The sequence below is a fragment of the Rhinopithecus roxellana genome, chromosome 1 (assembly GCF_007565055.1).
Source record: "Rhinopithecus roxellana isolate Shanxi Qingling chromosome 1, ASM756505v1, whole genome shotgun sequence".
In the NCBI taxonomy this organism is placed as follows: domain Eukaryota; kingdom Metazoa; phylum Chordata; class Mammalia; order Primates; family Cercopithecidae; genus Rhinopithecus; species Rhinopithecus roxellana.
In genome coordinates this window covers 205619016-205640624 of record NC_044549.1, presented here as the reverse complement: position 1 = coordinate 205640624, position 21609 = coordinate 205619016, and the positions used below count along the sequence as shown (strand labels likewise).

Sequence of the window (21609 nt, the reverse complement as noted above, 5' to 3'; positions counted from 1 at the left end):
GTTTCTGGGACTTGACAGTTTCCAGCTATTGTCGTGGCCTTCCCCAGACAGCACAAGTTGCATCCTCGTTCCTCTCACCGATGGGCAGAGGGCATATACTGAGATTGATCTAGGGCGGCCTCTGGGTTTCCTCATGAGCAAGAATATCCATCTTAGCAAAATGGGTATTGACATCATTCCAGCTTACTCAGAACATGTGTATTCCCATCTACTGAGCTCCCACTATGTGCTGGGCCTTGTCGGTGGACAAGGGGCCATAGACCGAGAGAGATGAATTTGATGAGGGCCCTGTTTTTAAAGTGCTTGCAGCCGGGTGCAGTAGCTCACGCTTGTAATCCCATCACTTTGGGAGGCTGAGGCAGCTGGATTACCTGAGGTCAGGAGTTCGAGACCAGTCTGGCCAAGAAGGTAAAACCCCATCTCTACTAAAAATGCAAAAATTATCCGGGCGTGGTGGCGCATGCCTGTAATCCCAACTACTCAAGAGGCTAAAGCCAAAGAATCACTTGAACCTGGGAGACAGGTGGCGGGTGAACTGAGATTGCGCCATTGCGCTCTAGCCTGGGCGTCAGAGCAAGATTCCCTCTTAAATAAATAAATAAATAGAGTGTTTGAAAGTCTAGAAGGAGAAATTTTAAAAGTAATAAATTATGAAACCACAAGTCAGTCTTCAACAAACACTTGGGAGTCACCTGCTGTGCTGGCTTTGGGCTGGTGCTGACATGGTGGGGAGATGGCTAGACAACCACAGAAAGAAAGTGAAGGCCAGCCCTCTGAACCATGGGGAAACAGGGACAGAGCCTCCCACTCTGGGATAATGAGTCCCCTTTAGCAAAGAGGATATAAGCCCAATGGAGAGGTTGGATTTGGATTTGGAACAGGTATCCCAAACCCCAGATCTGCTACATCACTTTGGGACACAGAACTTGTCTCTGCCAGGTGTGCTCATGTGTCCTTATCACCTGGCTTCAGGAGGCACTAAAGCTTCCAAGTCAAATCAAAGCCATCAGAACAAAGAATGCTGGTGCTGGGAGGCCTTTTGGAGTTCACAGTTCACTCCGTCTCAAGTACAGATGGGGAAACGGAGACCCAAGCTAAGAGAAATTACGGTCTCAAAGTCACAGAGAAAACATGTTTGCCTCCCACTACAATTAATATTCTGCAGTGTCAGTCCATCATTTATTATAGGTTCTTATTACATAATAGAGACCTATTTATTTACGATATTAGCATTGGAGGGATAAGATGAGCACATTCCCTGTAGTCTCAGCAGGTTCATCAGCCTTTGCCTGTGAGCAGCTGTTCCATTTGGAGAGATACATTTTTAATCCAGAAGTTATCTAAACTTTATAAGAACAGTAGACAGTGTTATAATAGGGCCTTATGTTATTATGACTCACTCATCTTCTATATCAAGTTGTTTATTTTTCTATTTGTTAGGCTTTTATTTTATTTTATTTTATTTTATTTTATTTTATTTTATTTTATTTTTGAGATGGAGTCTCGTTCTGTTGCCCAGGCTGGAGTACAGTGCCACGATCTTGGCTCACTGCAACCTCCACCTCCTGAGTTCAAGTGATTCTCCCACTTCAGCCTCCTGAGTAGCTGGGACTACAGGTGTGCACCAACATGCCTGGCTAATTTTTTTTTTTTCAGTAGAGACAGGGTTTCACCATGTTGGCCAAGCTGGTCTTGAACTCCTGACCTCAAGTGATCCACCCACCTCGGCCTCCCAAAGTGCTGGGATTACAGGCATGAGCCCCTGCTCCTGGCCTATCATTTTTTCTATACACAGGTTTGACAACTGTTTAATCATAGAAAACTGTATAAACAACTTTAGAGTAAAACTTCATTACTTTGGACTAACCCCTATAGCCTTTAAAAACACTGATGTGTATTACTGCAAAGTGAGAGAAAGTTGTGAATATACTGAATTTTCATACTACCATCTAAATGGTTGTTGACAAATTTGTTTAATAGAAGAAAATGAATTTGGATTTATGCAAATTTGGCAGGAATTTACAAATCAGAGGGAATAAAGACAGCAGTGTTCATGGTTCCTGCTTTGTAGTTTTTTAATAGTAATAAAAATTATAAATCCTTTATACATACACAACATTTTATGTTTTCCAAAACACCTTTACGTGCATTCTTTTACAGGAACTCCTGACGAACGACAAGATATATGCTACCTCCCTGTTGCAGATTGAGAAGGCAGGGGCTTGTTCATGATCACATAGCTAGTAGGACCACTGTGATCTCCACCCACTACCCTTTGCCAAAGAGCAGTATAGCACCATGTGATAGTCCCACACAGAACCCAAGAAAGCTCGAGGAAGGCATTGACACAGTGGCTCTTTTGATTGTAAGATTTGAGATCACATAATTTTTTTCAAACCTATGATATTCATTTTTATAGGTCTTCTGCCAGAAACAGGGTTAGCTACATAGTTTGTGGATTTTATTTGCTATTTAGTGTCATTCTAAGTAAAGAAAAATTCACATTTTAAATTATTAGCATGAGTTTTACAATTCATCTTTAACTTGAATAGTGCCAGTTTTAAATGCAAATATAAGAACATTTAACTCCTATGCAGAATCACCAAAATTGCAGAATTTTTATTTTGTAGTCTATATTTGTATGTATGTATGTGTGTGTATATATATGTGTGTGTGTGTATATATATATATTTTTTTTTTTTCTTACAAGAACAGTGAAAGTGCTGTACAAAACTAACCCCGCTGTTTTTATTTCTGTTGGTAATACACACACATTTCCCTTTGCACCTTTGACTTATGATGAGGCTGAATGAGAGGGCAGGGAGCTATGGATCATCCTAGCTCCCTCTTTCCTTCTTGTGTCATTTTCAATGGATCTGTTTTGCTAACACAAGGACATAAGGTGAGTAAGAAAGGATATGATGGGATTCTTTGGTCAATTGTGTTTCTTAGACCTCCACTGTCTTTTTTTGTTTTTGTTTTTGTTTTTTTTTTGAGACGGAGCTTCGTTCTTGGTGCCCAGGCTGGAGTGCAATGGCATGATCTCGGCTCACTGCAACCTCCACCTCCTGAGTTCAAGCGATTCTCCTGCCTCAGCCTCCCAAGTAGCTGGGATTACAGGCACCCACCACCACACCCAGCTAATTTTTTGTATTTTTAGTAGAGATGGGGGTTCCACTATGTTGGCCAGGCTGGTCTCGAACTCCTGACCTCAGGTGATCCACCCGCCTCGCCCTCCCAAAGTGCTGGGATTACAGGCATGAGCCACTGCACCCGGCTCTTTTGTATTCTTTTGCTCTGGTTTGCAAGGAGTGCACGGCTTCTCAGGGCCATCAGTGGTGCCCACTTACTCAGGTGTGGGCAGAGCATGCTTACCTCCCTGAGTCTCGGGGAACTCCTGAGCATCATGGACCCTCTGCACTCCTGGACTTCTGGGCATGGAGAATGCTCTGTATGAATGGCATAGCGAGGAACTGCAGTGGCATGACTCTCCTCTCCTCCACTGTCTCATTGGGCTTCACTTGCAAAAAAGAAGTTCAAAGATGAAATTATCAGAATGTCAAGACAGTGACAGAAGGGCATTAAGCCAAGCACATGACCCTTCTCAGCACAGAGTCCTCTATAACAGAACTTCAGGGCCACATGGCAAAGTCAGGGTTGAGTATTCCTAGTCTAGAGGCTGTAAGAGTACAGATGTGTCTCTCAGGCCCCAGGCTGAACTTCTAGACGAATTCCAGGGTGGAGCACCTTCCTCACAACATCCCTAGAATTGATGAGGCTCAGTGAAGCATAATCCCAGAGGGAAGACGGAACTCCCCGTACTGCCCTACCTGAGAGCCATGTGTCTGTAGCTGCGTGACTTGAGGATGAGGAAGGAAGGGGGACAGTAGAAATCCGCTGGGCACAGCCAGAGTACAGTGGAAGCAGTCTTGTCAAGAAAATGCTATTATGACCAGAAATTAAAGGGGAAATCCAAAATGTTATTATAACCTAGCGATGTTCTTCTTTACCCACAAAATAATGCTTTAAAGAAACTCATTGCTGAAGACATCTCTCTTGAATACACATTTACACAGTCTATTTAATACAACCCCTGGAACAACTGCAGTGTAATAGAGAGTCAGGGAAATCTAATTTCCAGTCACAGCTCTGATTCATTCTTGATGGGTGACTCTGGGCAGGCCACCTAACTTCTCTGAGCCTCAATTCTCTTCTCTGTGAAATGGGAATAATGATTCCTAATCCAGAGGTAGGGTCCTTGTGAGAGAATGCATGTAAAAGTGAGCTGTAAGCTGTAAATCACTGTGCACACGTGAAGGCATGTATATTTCATTGGCACGTTGGTATCCTGTGTACAAACGTTATATCACACACGGATGCCATCAGGAAATTCCACTCTGGGGCAGAGTGATTTACAAAGCCTGCTCAGAAGTGGAGTCAATTAAGGTCAGCTTTCTATGTTGCTAAACAACAGGGGATTCTGGGTTCAGTAACGTTGAAAGGCAGGCCCAACACACCCCTTGAAACTGGGCTTTTGAGAGGGTTCAAAGGAAGGCGAAACAAAAGCCTCTCTTTGTGATGTTTTCACTCTTCCCGCATTGTCCTCTTTCACCCTCCAAGGGCCTTCTTGTAAAGAAAGGGGCTGCTAATGTGGCGAGTGGGAGTTTGAAATTGTCCTGGGCCAACAATGTTGGCACATTCTGCCGGGCCTCATTACAGAATCATCTGAAATGCTTGAGAAGTGTTTCCCACTCATTAGCATAAATAGCAGAAAAACTCTTTCACAAACAAAGCAGGTTCCATCTGCCCCAGTATGTCCTCACCTTGACTTCAAATGGCCAGTCCCTCCCCCAACACAATACAGGGGCGCCGGCCTCCGAGGCCTCAAACACCCCACTTCAGAACAGCATTCAGCAAGTATCGACACGGTAACCTGCATGTTTATTCATTGGCCAGCCCTCCTTTTAATGGAGTTCCTTCCCCATTGTGGCCACTTGATTCCTTCCCAGACCTAAAAGGGACAGGCAGGGAGAGGCTTCCTTTCGAAGCTGCTGGGATCCGTAGCAACCCACACCTTGTGAGTGGGTCGACTAGGCTAATTACGTTTGTTCTGCCTTTTTGGCCCAGGCGTATTTTGTCAGGTATTCTGCTGTGAGATTAAAGAGTCATTAATCACCCAGGCCTGACGCTGACAAGGTGGCTTTTACAATGAAGTCCACTTCCCTGGTGCTGGCTGGAGCCGAGGCCAGATCTGTTTTGCATTACATTGCAGAAGAATGTAATGTGGGTTTCTTCCCAGGCGACCTCACAGGATGTCAACCTCGGGCCCGGGCCTTAAGAAGGCCGGTGCCAGGGACAGAGATAGCGTCTACTTTGAAGGCAAACTGTGCTCACAGCAGCTGGGTGGAGTCTGTTCGGTTCTGGAAGGGCAACTCACAGAATAAGGGTAGAGCCTGACAGAGTCAGACCTTAGTCCCCAACCATCCAGCCCCGCATTTTCCCGAAGAAAGCCCAGAGGCTCAGAAAGGAAGGATACTTGCCCGAGGACACACAGCAAATCACGGTGAGGTCAAAATTAAACCAGGGCATCTCACGGCTATCACACTACCATATCTGAATCCTAAACTAAGCTTTTTATAACCCTTTTCAACATAATCAATAACTGTTACAGTTGGCAATTCAGAGGTCCTTCACTTTTAAGAGGAGAAGGAAGGGAATTCAATCCTATTTGTCAAGTGCTACAAAAGGCTAAACACTGTGCTATTTTGCATATAATTGATTCCATTTAAATGCCATTTTCATAAGATGACTTGAGAAAGGGTTCACTCACCCTTAGTTCTCACCCAGTGCAACAGTTTTCCTGTTAACCTATTTTTTTCTTTTTCTTTTTTTCTTTTTTTTTTGAGATGAGAGTCTCCCTCTGTCACCCAGGCTAGAGTGCAATGGCACGACCTCAGCTCACTGCAACCTCCGCCTCTGGGTTCAAGCGATTCTCCTGCCTCAGTCTCCTGAGTAGCTGGGATTACAGGTATCCACCACCATGCCCGGAAAATTTTTGCATTTTTAGTAGAGACGGAGTTTCACCATGTTGGCCAGGCTGGTCTCAAACTCCTGACCTTGTGATCCGCCCGCCTTGGCTTCCCAAAGTGCTGGGATTACCGGCATGAGCCACTGTGCCCGGCTAGCATCCCTATTTTTATGGACAAAGACGCCAAGACGTAGCAAGTTTAAATAACTCATTCACAGCCGATATTCTTTCTTGTGCCAGACTGCCATTTGAAAAGATAAGTTCTCTAAATCCAGGTGTTCTCATGAACTTTTATTATGACTGATGTCAATCACAAATGAAAAGCTTAGGTCAGTTATCTAAACATCAGATTATCAGGATGCATTGTTTCCTTTTCATCTCAGTTTGTGATCACGCCATCTGTCTCTGCTGACGTTTCCTTATTGTCATTTCTTCTTTCACTCTTTCATTAATTCAGCAAACATTTATTGAGCATGCCGGGGATGCCCAGATTTGAAAAACAGGGCCACATGCCCCTTTCTTGTGACATTACTGGAAAAAGAGCTCCTCACAAATAAGAGAGTAAACCAAAAAGGAGGAAGGCAAGGGCTTTGGGAGACAGGAACTCCAACACAGAAGGATGGTGAAGGCAATCCCCAGGAGGCTGCAGGGTCTTCCAGAGGAAGGCTGCATGCCCAGTGCATAGGGAGGACAGCTGGCCCACACTGCCGCAGGGCACAGCCCTGGGACAGGCTTCAGCAGAAAGACAAATTCGATAGGAGACCTGATCATCTACATCACCACAGAGGAGATGTAGAACTTTGGCAGAGTTTGAACCTTTATTATTGCTTAATACAATGAAAACAAAATAAATGGACTCACACCTGTAATCCCAGCACTTTGGGAGGCCGAGGTGGGTGGATCACTTGAGGCCAGCAGTTCGAAATCAGCCTGGCCAACATGGTGAAACCTGTCTCTACTAAAAATACAAAAATTAGCCACGCATGGTGGTGGGCACCTGTAATCCCAGTTACTAGGGAGGCTGAGGCAGGAGAATCGCTTGAATCCAGGAGTCAGAGGTTGCAGTAAACCGAGATCAAACCACTGCACTCCAGCCTGGGCAACAGAGCAAGACTCCATTTCAAAACAAACAAACAAACAAAAACCAACAATAATAAAAAACAAAACAAATGGAAAAATAAGACAGTTACTAACTCCAGGAAAGGAAAGGCAATCACACTGTACTTCAGGGCACAGTTATAAATCGAATTTATATTTTCATATGGAAACAAAGAATGATGAAAAAATGATATTAGCATATAATAATAGTGGAAGGATATGGAGTGAAAGAGTGTGTATATGAGGGGAGGTCATGGCACAAGAAGAAAAAGCTCAACTTGGCCGGGCGCGGTGGCTCAAGCCTATAATCCCAGCACTTTGGGAGGCCGAGACGGGTGGATCACGAGGTCAGGAGATCGAGACCATCCTGGCTAACACGGTGAAACCCCGTCTCTACTAAAAAGTACAAAAAATTAGCTGGGCGAGGTGGCGGGCACCTGTAGTCCCAGCTACTCAGGAGGCTGAGGCAGGAGAATGGCGGGAACCCGGGAGGCGGAGCTTGCAGTGAGCTGAGATCCGGCCACTGCACTCCAGCCTGGGCGACAGAGCCAGACTCCGTCTCAAAAAAAAAAAAAGAAAAAAGAAAAAGAAAAAGCTAAACTCATCTTTCATGGTGGGAATTCAAGATTTAATGCTTAAAACTAAAAAATCAAAACACAGAAACAAAGCATATTAGGGACAACATTTGTGGAACTATTTGACTCACCAAATTATGTGGATATGTAACTTTGGTAAATACAGAAACTCAAATTCAAAAGTCACTGATGAATTTGATTGCTAAAGTAAGACACTGTGCTTGTTGTCAAGGGGTTAACAATGTCCTTGGGAAGCTGTCAGGCCAAGTCACAATTGAAGCATACCTGGGATGCCCTGGCTCTTCTGTGGGTCACTGAGAGGTGCAGCAAGTGGTTAAGGAAGTTCACAGGTGAGGGGAGGGGCGATGTCTTGAGTGGATGCAGCTGTGAAAGGGAGGGAGCGTGAGGAATTGGTCTCATAAACACTGACAGTCTGAAAGCCAGAGAAGGCGCTAGAACGTCGGGGAGATAATCCTGGTCCTGTCTAGCGAGATAGACAAGACTCAAAAGTGAGCCTGAACCAGACCCAGTTTGAACACCAGCTGCTGTACTTACAGACCACATTATTAACTACTCTGAGCCTCACTTTCCACAATCTATAGAAGAGAAATAGTATCTCCCACCCAGGATTGTTCTTCTACTTGATTCAAACACATTTATAAAGCCTCCACTACGAAACACTTAATGCATCTCAGACACTTAATAAAAACAACCCTCAAACACACCATCAGTGAAACCAACAAAGTCGGTAGTATTTCTTGTTTCTTGAAAGTATAAGTACATGCAGAGATCATCTATTGGAGTCTACAGAGTGACTCAACATTAGAAAAAAATGAGGAAAAAACTGCATGTAAGGAAAGTGGCATTATGGACGATTTCACTGCATATTCATAACCTACACTCAGACACAGGAAATTTCATTCAGGGATTAGCTGCATAGCAGGATCGATAAGCTGGATACAAGCGTTCATTCCTTTCCGACACTGAGTTGTTCTGTAGATTTGAACCTCAGAAATCTACAGGCAACTGGCTTTCTTTAATTTTCTCAGGTCTTCATCCCTGTTTCTCTCTTCTGTCTCTCTCTGCCTCAAGCCCAGAGACAACCCTTCTCTTTTTCCCTTTTTCCCAATGTTGCTTCTTCCCTCTCCTCACTCCTCTTCAATAAAACCCTCACTAAACTCCAGGCCTTGCCTCTCCTGTCATCAGTCTGTGCAAAAATAATAGTATACACAGCCAGGTGCAATAGCTGACGCCTGTAAGCCCAGCACTTTGGGAGGCTAAGGCAGGCAGATCACCTGAGGTGAGGAGTTCGAGACCTGCCTGGCCAACATGGTAAAACCCCGCCTCTACTAAAAATACAAAAATTAGCTGGGCGTGGTGGCAGGCGCTATACTCCCAGCTACTAGGGAGGCTGAGGCAGGAGAATTGCTTGAACCCAGGAAGTGGAGGTTGCAGTGAGCCAAGATCGTGCCACTGCACTCCAGCCTGGGTGACAGAGCAAGACTCTGTCTCAAATATATATATATATTTAAAATAGTCCACACCAATATTTGTCCCAAAGACTTAAGACTTTTTTTTTTTAAAGATTTAACGTTTCCATAACAAACAAAAACTGGATTCAGCCTTGAGAAACATATAATCAGAGACTGGCTTCCCAGCCTTTCAGGGACTGGGGATGGCTGGGAAGGGAGCTTCACAAAATCAATATAAATGATATTTGCTTGTAGTATTTTGGAGGAGAAGTGGGGGCAGGGCAGTAAAGGAAAGAAAAAAATGTATCTGAGCAAGAAAGGTATATATAATTTAGAAGCTGCCATGTAGTAAGTAGAAATTTCCAAGGAGGATAGATCATTTTTTACAGGTTAGACAAGAAGCTGATGGAGAGAAGTCGTGACCAGACTTGCACCTGTTCTTTAAGGAGGATGAAAAATGCTACCGGCCTCACCAAGCCCCATTCCCAAGGGCTCAGTGGCACTCCGGGGGCCACCCTCTGCAAAGCCTTTATACATGATCTCTGAGCTGGGCAGTAACAATGAATAGTACGTCTTATATCATCACTAACGTGATGTATCTGTGAATCATAGATAATATTTACTGGGCACTTGTCATGTGCCAGACACTGTGTTAAGCATTTTGCAGGGAATCTTATTAAATTCTCATAACAATTCCATGAAGGAATCTCTACAATGTTCTGATTTACAGATGAGAAAAAAGAGGCTGAAAGAGGTGGCCACTTGCCCAGGCAAAGCCAGGACTCAGACAAATGCAGGTTTTCCCTGACCGTGGAGTCCCACTTCTATGGCAGAATAATTTTTTTTTTTTAGACCGAGTTTTTCTCTGTCTCCCAGGCTGGGGTGCCATGGTGTGATCTCGGCTCACTGCAACCTCCGCCTCCTAAGTTTGAGCAATTCTCCTGCCTCAGCCTCCCGAGTAGCTGGGATTACAGACATGCGCCACCATGCCCGGCTAATTTTGGTAGTTTTAGTAGAGATGGGGTTTCACCATGTTGGCCAGGCTGGTCTCGAACTCCTGACCTCAGGTGATCCACCTGTCTTGGCTTCCCACAGTGCTGGGATTACAGACATGAGCCACCGCGCCCGGCCATGATTTTTTAATAAGTACTGACTTGTGTGTGTTTTTCCTGAATTTTCACAAGCTCTCCACAGAGTTAGACAGTTCTGCCTCGGGGGTTTCTATAGGATAGTAAGCAAAATGCTACCTGAAAATTAAATCTCTTGCTGTATTTTGTAGACGCCAAAATGCAGAGATGATGCTGGGTGTCCTAGATGGACCTTTTAAAGTAGCCCAGGACAGAAGAGTGATGAGGAATTTCTCCCAGCCTAGGAGGGGGCCCTGGAGTTTTGTTGGTGGAGGTGGCCAGGCCCGCAAGGCATGGGGAAGGCCACATGTAGGAAGGCCAGGGGCTCTCAGCCTCCACCGGGACCTGGTGTGGGGAGCAGAGCAGAGGACCTCAGTTGTGACTGGAATTTAATTTCCTCCACCTGGAAGGATGGAAGCATAAAGAAAGCTTTAAGATCATTTTAAACAAAAGAAAGTGGTATTTCTCACACAAATAAATTGATGTACTAAGATTTATATGCGGGGTGGAGCAACATGGCTGAATAGGAACAGCTCCAGTCTCCAACTCCCGGCGCGAGCGACACAGAAGACCGGTGATTTCTGCATTTTCAACTGAGGTACTGGGGTCATCTCACTGGGGAGTGCCAGACAATCGGTGCTGGTCAGCTGCTGGAGCCCAACCAGCGAGAGCTGAAGCAGGGCGAGGCATTGGCTCACCTGGGAAGCGCAAGTGGGAAGGGAATCCCTTTTCCTAGCCAGACGAACTGAGACACACAACACCTGGAAAATCGGGTAATCCCCACCCCAATACTGCGCTTTAAGCAAACGGGCACACCAGGAGATTATACCCACACCTGGCCGGGAGGGTCCCACGGCCACGGAGCCTCCCTCATTGCTAGCACAGCGGTCTGCGATCTAACCGCAAGGCAGCAGCAAGGCTGGGGGAGGGGCGCCCACCATTGCTGAGGCTTAAGTAGGTAAACAAAGCCGCTGGGAAGCTCCAACTGGGTGGAGCTCACAGCAGCTCAAGGAAACCTGCCTGTCTCTGTAGACTCCACCTCTGGGGACAGGGCACAGCTAAAAAACAACAGGGGAAGCAGCAGAGGCCTGTGTAGACCCGAACGAAGAGAGCAGTGGATCTCCCAACACGGAGGTTGAGATCTGAGAACGGACAGACTGCCTGCTCAAGTGGGTCCCTGACCCCTGAGTAGCCTAACTGGGAGACATCCCCCACTAGGGGCAGACCGACACCCCACACCTCACAGGGCAGAGTACACCCCTGAGAGGAAGCTTCCAAAGGAAGAATCAGACAGGTACACTCGCTGTTCAGCAATATTCTATCTTCTGCAACCTCTGCTGCTGATACCCAGGCAAACAGGGTCTGGAGTGGACCTCAAGCAATCTCCAACAGACCTATAGCTGAGGGTCCTGACTGTTAGAAGAAAAACTATCAAACAGGAAGGACACCTATACCAATACCCCATCAGTACGTCACCACCATCAAAGACCAGAGACAGATAAAACCACAAAGATGGGGAAAAAGCAGGGCAGAAAAGCTGGAAATTCAAAAAATAAGAGTGCATCTCCCCCTGCAAAGGAGCGCAGCTCATCGCCAGCAACAGATCAAAGCTGGTCAGAGAATGACTTTGACGAGATGAGAGAAGAAGGCTTCAGTCCATCAAACTTCTCAGAGCTAAAGGAGGAATTACGTACCAAGCGCAAAGAAACTAAAAATCTTGAAAAAAGAGTGGAAGAATTGATAGCTAGAATAATTAATGCAGAGAAGGTCATAAATGAAATGACAGAGATGAAAACCATGACACGAGAAATACGTGACAAATCCACAAGCTTCAGTAACCGACTTGATCAACTGGAAGAAAGAGTATCAGCGATTGAGGATCAGATGAATGAAATGAAGCGAGAAGAGAAACCAAAAGAAAAAAGAAGAAAAAGAAATGAACAAAGCCTGCAAGAAGTATGGGATTATGTAAAAAGACCAAATCTACGTCTCATTGGGGTGCCTGAAAGTGAGGGGAAAATGGAACCAAGTTGGAAAACACTCTTCAGGATATCATCCAGGAGAACTTCCCCAACCTAGTAGGGCAGGCCAACATTCAAATTCAGGAAATACAGAGAACACCACAAAGATACTCCTCGAGAAGAGCAACTCCAAGACACATAATTGCCAGATTCACCAAAGTTGAAATGAAGGAAAAAATCTTAAGGGCAGCCAGAGAGAAAGGTCGGGTTACCCACAAAGGGAAGCCCATCAGACTAACAGCAGATCTCTTGGCAGAAACTCTACAAGCCAGAAGAGAGTGGGGGCCAATATTCAACATTCTTAAAGAAAAGAATTTTAAACCCAGAATTTCATATCCAGCCAAACTAAGTTTCATCAGTGAAGGAGAAATAAAATCCTTTACAGATAAGCAAATGCTTAGAGATTTTGTCACCACCAGGCCTGCCTTACAAGAGACCCTGAAGGAAGCCCCAAACATGGAAAGGAACAACCGGTACCAGCCATTGCAAAAACACGCCAAAATGTAAAGACCATCGAGGCTAGGAAGAAACTGCATCAACTAACGAGCAAAAAAACCAGTTAATATCATAATGGCAGGATCAAGTTCACACATAACAATATTAACCTTAAATGTTAATGGACTAAATGCTCCAATTAAAAGACACAGACTGGCAAACTGGATAAAGAGTCAAGACCCATCAGTCTGCTGTATTCAGGAGACCCATCTCACATGCAGAGACATACATAGGCTCAAAATAAAGGGATGGAGGAAGATCTACCAAGCAAATGGAGAACAAAAAAAAGCAGGGGTTGCAATCCTAGTCTCTGATAAAATAGACTTTAAACCATCAAAGATCAAAAGAGACAAAGAAGGCCATTACATAATGGTAAAGGGATCAATTCAACAGGAAGAGCTAACTATCCGAAATATATATGCACCCAATACAGGAGCACCCAAATTCATAAAGCAAGTCCTTAGAGACTTACAAAGAGACTTAGACTCCCATACAATAATAATGGGAGACTTCAACACTCCACTGTCAACATTAGACAGATCAACAAGACAGAAAGTTAACAAGGATATCCAGGAATTGAACTCATCTCTGCACCAAGCGGACCTAATAGACATCTATAGAACTCTCCACCCCAAATCAACAGACTATACATTCTTCTCAGCACCACATCGCACTTATTCCAAAATTGACCACATAATTGGAAGTAAAGCACTCCTCAGCAAATGTAAAAGAACAGAAATTATAACAAACTGTCTCTCAGACCACAGTGCAATCAAACTAGAACTCAGGACTAAGAAACTCAATCAAAACCGCTCAACTACATGGAAACTGAACAACCTGCTCCTGAATGACTACTGGGTACATAACGAAATGAAGGCAGAAATAAAGATGTTCTTTGAAACCAATGAGAACAAAGATACAACATACCAGAATCTCTGGGACACATTTAAAGCAGTGTGTAGAGGGAAATTTATAGCACTAAATGCCCACAAGAGAAAGCTGGAAAGATGTAAAATTGACACTCTAACATCACAATGAAAAGAACTGGAGAAGCAAGAGCAAACACATTCAAAAGCTAGCAGAAGGCAAGAAATAACTAAGAGCAGAACTGAAGGAGATAGAGACACAAAAAACCCTCCAAAAAATCAATGAATCCAGGAGTTGGTTTTTTGAAAAAATCAACAAAATTGACAGACCGCTAGCAAGACTAATAAAGAAGAAAAGAGAGAAGAATCAAATAGACGCAATAAAAAATGATAAAGGGGATATCACCACGGACCCCACAGAAATACAAACTACCATCAGAGAATACTATAAACACCTCTACGCAAATCAACTAGAAAATCTAGAAGAAATGGATAATTTCCTGGACACTTACACTCTTCCAAGACTAAACCAGGAAGAAGTTGAATCCCTGAATAGACCAATAGCAGGCTCTGAAATTGAGGCAATAATTAATAGCCTACCAACCAAAAAAAGTCCAGGACCAGATGGATTCACAGCTGGATTCTACCAGAGGTACAAAGAGGAGCTGGTACCATTCCTTCTGAAACTATTCCAATCAATAGAAAAAGAGGGAATCCTCCCTAACTCATTTTATGAGGCCAACATCATCCTGATACCAAAGCCTGGCAGAGACACAACAAAAAAAGAAAATTTTAGACCAATATCCCTGATGAACATCGATGCAAAAATCCTCAATAAAATACTGGCAAACCGGATTCAGCAGCACATCAAAAAGCTTATCCACCATGATCAAGTGGGCTTCATCCCTGGGATGCAAGGCTGGTTCAACATTCGCAAATCAATAAACGTAATCCAGCATATAAACAGAACCAAAGACAAGAACCACATGATTATCTCAATAGATGCAGAAAAGGCTTTTGATAAAATTCAACAGCCCTTCATGCTAAAAACGCTCAATAAATTTGGTATTGATGGAACGTACCTCAAAATAATAAGAGCTATTTATGACAAACCCACAGCCAATATCATACTGAATGGGCAAAAACTGGAAAAATTCCTTTTGAAAACTGGCACAAGACAGGGATGCCCTCTCTCACCACTCCTATTCAACATAGTGTTGGAAGTTCTGGCTAGGGCAATCAGGCAAGAGAAAGAAATCAAGGGTATCCAGTTAGGAAAAGAAGTCAAATTGTCCCTGTTTGCAGATGACATGATTGTATATTTAGAAAACCCCATTGTCTCAGCCCAAAATCTCCTTAAGCTGATAAGCAACTTCAGTAAACTCTCAGGATACAAAATCAATGTGCAAAAATCACAAGCATTCTTATACACCAGTAACAGACAAACAGAGAGCCAAATCATGAATGAACTTCCATTCACAATTGCTTCAAAGAGAATAAAATACCTAGGAATCCAACTTACAAGGGATGTAAAGGACCTCTTCAAGGAGAACTACAAACCACTGCTCAGTGAAATAAAAGAGGACACTAACAAATGGAAGAACATACCATGCTCATGGATAGGAAGAATCAATATCGTGAAAATGGCCATACTCCCCAAGGTTATTTATAGATTCAATGCCATCCCCATCAAGCTACCAATAAGTTTCTTCACAGAACTGGAAAAAACGGCTTTAAAGTTCATATGGAACCAAAAAAGAGCCCACATTGCCAAGACAATCCTAAGTCAAAAGAACAAAGCTGGAGGCATCACACTACCTGACTTCAAACTATACTACAAGGCTACAGTAACCAAAACAGCATGGTACTGGTACCAAAACAGAGATATAGACCAATGGAACAGAACAGAGTCCTCAGAAATAATACCACACATCTACAGCCATCTGATCTTTGACAAACCTGAGAGAAACAAGAAATGGGGAAAAGACTCCCTATTTAATAAATGGTGCTGGGAAAATTGGCTAGCCATAAGTAGAAAGCTGAAATTGGATCCTTTCCTTACTCCTTATACGAAAATTAATTCAAGATGGATTACAGACTTAAATGTTAGACCTAATCCCATAAAAACCCTAGAAGAAAACCTAGGTAGTACCATTCAGGACATAGGCATGGGCAAGGACTTCATGTCTAAAACACCAAAAGCAATGGCAGCAAAAGCCAAAATTGACAAATGGGATATGATTAAACTAAAGAGCTTCTGCACAGCAAAAGAAACTACCATCAGAGTGAACAGGCAACCTACAGAATGGGAGAAAATTTTTGCAATCTACTCATCTGACAAAGGACTAATATCCAGAATCTACAAAGAACTCAAACAAATTTACAAGAAAAAAACAAACAACCCCATCAAAAAGTGGGCAAAGGATATGAACAGACATTTCTCAAAAGAAGACATTCATACAGCCAACAGACACATGAAAAAATGCTCATCATCACTGGCCATCAGAGAAATGCAAATCAAAACCACAATGAGATACCATCTCACACCAGTTAGAATGGCAATCATTAAAAAATCAGGAAACAACAGGTGCTGGAGAGGATGTGGAGAAATAGGAACACTTTTACACTGTTGGTGGGATTGTAAACTAGTTCAACCATTATGGAAAACAGTATGGCGATTCCTCAAGGATCTAGAACTAGATGTACCATATGACCCAGCCATCCCACTACTGGGTATATACCCAAAGGATTATAAATCATGCTGCTATAAAGACACATGCACACATATGTTTATTGCAGCACTATTCACAATAGCAAAGACTTGGAATCAACCCAAATGTCCATCAGTGACAGACTGGATTAAGAAAATGTGGCACATTTACACCATGGAATATTATGCAGCCATAAAAAAGGATGAGTTTGCGTCCTTTGTAGGGACATGGATGCAGCTGGAAACCATCATTCTTAGCAAACTATCACAAGAAGAGAAAACCAAACACCGCATGTTCTCACTCATAGGTGGGAACTGAACAATGAGATCACTTGGACTCGGGAAGGGGAACATCACACATCGGGGCCTATCATGGGGAGGGGGGAGGGGGGAGGGATTGCATTGGGAGTTATACCTCATATAAATGACGAATTGATGGGTGCTGACGAGTTGATGGGTGCAGCACACCAACATGGCACAAGTATACATATGTAACAAACCTGCACGTTATGCACATGTTCCCTAGAACTTAAAGTATAATAAAAAATAAAAAATTAAAAAATAAAAAAAAAGATTTATATGCACCACAAAACAGGTAAGTAGGCGGCCCCCCAACTTCTCACTTCTATGTGCTCAGCCTACTGATAGGAGTTTGGCTGGATGAGGTCAGGGGATTGGCATAAAAAGTTGATAACACCCAGTTTCACCTTCATCTGCTACACAGAAGAAAATGGTTCTTCACACTATCAAAAACTTCTCGGCTGGGCGCGGTGGCTCATGCCTGTAATCTCAGCACTTTGGGAGGCCAAGGCAGGCAGATCACGAGGTCAGAAGACAAAGACCATCCTGGCGAACGCTGTGGAATCCCGTCTCTACTAAAAATACAAAAAAAAATTAGCCAGGCGTGGTGGCGGCGCCTATAGTCCCAGCTACTGGGGAGGCTGAGGCAGGAGAATGGCGTAAACCCGGAAGGCGGAGCTTGCAGTGAGCCGAGATTGCGCCACTGCACTCCAGCCTGGGCAACAGAGTGAGACTCCGTCTCAAAAAACAAAAACAAACAAACAAAAAAACCATCTCCTCCCCACCCCACCCTGGCCAAGGAATAACCTGCTGGGCTCCCTGCCTGACTCTGGGAGGACCCACCATGTCATGTACAAGGAGCCTTAGAATCCATCACTGTGCAGGGGGAGAGCATCTGCTCAAATGCACAGCCCGCTGCCAGAGCCCCGGACAGAAACTCTCCAGAGCTCCCTTCGTTCCTTTCCCCAAATCTTGAACATTTGTAAAAAGAAGAAAATATCATTTTTTTAAGAATAGACTTATCTGACCCTTCAATCCCCATAAGACACCCCTTTACACACTCTCATTGCACCTTTCACTTCTCCTTCCCATCACCATTTGAACTGACGGATTTATTTGCATAATTATTTGCTATTTGTCTCCTGTGTTAGAAGCTCCATGAAGAGAGGGACTAAGCCTTGTCCTCTGCTGCATGCCAGCACGTAGCACCATTTCAGGAACACAGTGCTCAAGTTATACTTTCTGAGTGATTGAATGAACCACGGGCGAATGAGCATGAAACAATCACAGTTGGCAAAACCTCAGCGATCACACAGCCCAGTGCCCTGAGAGGCCCACGCTTAGTGAGGCTAAACAACTTGCCTGAGATTCCAGAGAGAGTTGGTGGTCAAGCCCACACTAAAAGCCAAGGACTCTAGACAGATCTTTGAGTGACTTTCTTCTTCTGACTCTATCATTTGCACTCTCCAAATTCATCACAGACAGATCAAGACCACATTCCCACCTGTCCATACAACCACCCTTGTCCTTCCTTGATGCTCTCAAGCTCACCTGTTTCAGGATTGTCACAAGTCCCTCTTATCTAAATTTTTGGTGCCTTCTGTCCCCTAGTGTCTCAGTATTTCCAATGCCCAAGAAAAGATGATTGCTTTCTCTCTTATTGTAAAGAGTTTCGTCTTTTAATATGATTGTTGAAGGCTTTAAGATTCATCCCGTTCAGCAGATGTTCACTGAGTCCTCATAGATGAGGACACTGTTTTAGTGCAGAGGGTAAAACAATAAGCAAAATAAGTCCTTGTACCATGTATATACTGTTGCCAGAGACAGATCATAAAGATAAACCAGCAAATACATTAGTTTCAGATAATGATAAGTGTCAGGAAGAAAATAAAATATGGTAAGAAGTTAGAGACTGGGGTGCTATTTTTGATCGGGAGTTAGAGAGGACTTCTCTGAGAAGGCCTCATGTAAGCTGAGACTGAATTGGAAGGACATGCCAGCCTGCAGAGATCTTGGGGACAACATTCCAGCAGACGGCCCAGAGGAAATGGCCAGTCTGCCGGAGCAGAGCACATGAAGCTTGGTCAGTGAGGTGGGCAAAGGGCAGATCGCAGAGGGTTTTGCAGGCTGTGAGGATGACTGGATTTTATTCTATGGGTATCAGGGAGCCGCCATTGGAGGTTTCTAAGTAGAGGAGTGTTGTGATCTTTTCACATTTCAAAATGACCACGCTGGCTGCAGTGTAGAGAATGGCCTAGGAGTGGGGATGCGAGAGCAGGTGGACAAATCAAGAGGCTGCTGCCGTGGTCCAGCCCGGAGAAGAGTGTTTGGGACTAGGCAGGGAGCAGGGAAGCAGTGAGGGGCGCCTGTGAGGTGTGTTGGAGAAGTGAAGCTGGCATGACTTGCTGATGGACTGGATGTGTGCTGTGAAGGACAGAGAGGAATCAGATAGGACTTTTTTGGTTTGTTTGTTTAGTTTTAGTTTTAGTTTTTTGTTTTTGTTTTTAGACGGAGTTTCGTTCTTGTTGCCCAGGTTGGAGTGCAGTGGGGCGATCTCGGCTTACCGCAACCTCCGCCTCCCGGGTTCAAGCCATTCTCCCACCTCAGCCTCCCGAGTAGCTGGGATTATAGGAATGTGCCACCACACCTAGCTAATTTTGTATTTTTAGTAGAGACGGGGTTTCTCCATGTTGGTCAGGCTGGTCTCAAACTCTCGACCTCAGGTGATCCTCCCGCCTGGGACTCCCAAAGTGCTAGGATCACAGGCGTGAGCCACCGCGCCCGGCCAAAGACGTTTTCGATCTTGTCTTGAGTGCAGGTGACGGTGGCACATTTGCTAACATGGGGAAGACTGGGAAAGCAGCACATTTGTGGTGGTGCAGTCACCAAGAGCTTGTTTCGGATGCATTAAGCTCAAGAGGTCTCTTAGCCCAGTGGAAATGCCAAGTAAGTGGCCAGATATGCAGCCCAAGGAACACACAATAACTGAGGAATTTCTGAAGTCTAAGAGGACTTCGGACTTCAGCCAAGGCTGGGCGCAGGGATGAGAAGGAAAGGCCTCCGGTTCTTCTCAAGCCTTGTCACCCAGTCACTGGACAGGTGACATTCATTGTTTTAGCACAGGAACCTCTTTAACTTGGTCTTCCAGGAAAATGGCCCAGGTCTAATCTCTCAGCTGTTAATTTCACAGCAGACAGCTAATGAATTCCTTAGCATGTATGAACTTTGAAGGTTCACCATGACTCACATCAATGAATCATGGAATGATTGCAATCTGGACTTCTTTGTTTAATTGGTAAAATGGTATGGTCTTTCTTCCTCCTGCTGTCTGTAAGCCTGCCTGCACCCATGGGGTCTCCAGGGCCTAATCCAGGAGGTGCAGTGGACACAGCTGTTCTTCCCCATACACAAGACTGTCCTCACCTTGCCCCTGCTTGCTTGCTTGTTGGTGAAGCCCATCTCCCACCCCAGAGGATCTAAATGCCAGTACTGTCTTGTTAATCTTCCTTGAAGCTAGAGCATAGAAGTAGAACCCGATCTTGGCCAAGGGAGCTGACCTGAGTAGAAAGCTGCTGGGAACTTTCTTTTGCGTTTTCTTTGCAAACACTTTCCTTTCTAATAAAAAGAGCACGTTTCCCCGTCCTCACTGGGTATGGTTGGGTCAGTCCGTGTCCCTGGAATCGTAGCTGCCCCCTTGTGTGATTAGGAGAATGGCAGAGCAGAGGGCTGGGATGTACCTAGGCCACTCAGGACACTGGGGAGCCCCATGTCTGTCCTGGAAGCCCTTGCGCAAGGCTTCTGGTGAGGTGCTAAAATAAACATCCTTATTTTTAAAACCGATTAGACTTGGGTCTTCTCTTCCTTCAATATACTTAGGTTTCCCACCGGGCTCACATTTTCCCCTTCAAGCAGAAAAACTCCTGTATGCTAACCACCCTCACTTATCCATTCATCCTGCTATGTGCTGGGCACTCAGTGGAACGTGGTGAAGAAATAGGCTCATCTTTGTAGCACCCGTCTTCATGGGTCAAATAGACTGGTGTGGAGATAAACATCCCACAGGTGATGAATAAACATATGATTACCAATTGTGATGCATACGCCTGGAAGGGAAAGCATGGTGTGCAATGAGAGAAAGTGACAGGAGAACTGTGTTCCCATCCGATTGTCTGAGAAGGTGTCTCTGAAGGGGGGACATTTAAACTATAACCTGAGACCGGGCACAGTGGCTCACACCTGTAATCCCAGCACTTTGGGAGGCCGAGGCAGGTGGATCACCTGAGGTCAGGAGTTCGAGACCAGCCTGGCCAACATGGTGAAACCGCGTCTCTACTAAAAATACAAAAATTAGCCAGAGGTGGTGGTGGGCACCTGTAATCCCAGCTACTCAGGAGGCTGAGGCAGGAGAATTGCTTGAACCTGGGAGATGGAGGCTGCAGTGAGCTGAGATCACGCCATAGAACTCCAGCCTGGGCAACAGAGAGAGACTGTCTGGGAAAAAAAAATAAAAAAATAAAAAATTAAAAAAAAAAAAAAATATATATATATATATATCACAGAAATATTTCAGCTTGTCTTGGCAAAGCATCAACATGGTATAGTGGAGACATTCACAGACAGAACTGGATTCGAATCGCGTTTCTTTCACTGAACAATTCTGTGACTTTGGGCATGTTACTTAATCGCTCTGAGCCCCAGTTTCCCCAGCTGTAAAATAAGGATGATAATATCTACCTTCCAGGAGTGAATAGTGATTAATTGTGAGCCGCAGCTAGTCTGATGTATAGCTGACACTCAGGAAATATTAAGTCTCCTGCTTTCAAGGCATGGCTCTTCAGTTGGGTGATGACACCTTTTGATGCATTCAGATGTGGTTACAGCCAGTGAATCTCACAGAACATTTCAGTTAGGTCTGTA

At 44.4% G+C, this 21609-nt stretch overlaps 1 protein-coding gene across 2 annotated transcripts in view; it reads right to left on the bottom strand.

Moving 5' to 3' along the window:
- LOC104669883 overlaps window positions 1-21609 on the bottom strand; it is a 55031-nt gene that overhangs the window by 4816 nt on the left and 28606 nt on the right. The window contains exon 1 of one of the 2 annotated variants that reach the window (XM_030939175.1): window positions 3376-3423. The exons of the other annotated variant lie outside the window; for it this stretch is intronic. Coding sequence (XP_030795035.1) covers window positions 3376-3408 — 33 coding nt within the window. The 5' untranslated portion in view covers window positions 3409-3423. Of the gene's footprint in view, window positions 1-3375; window positions 3424-21609 lie in introns of those variants that run through there. 2 annotated transcript variants of the gene reach the window in all.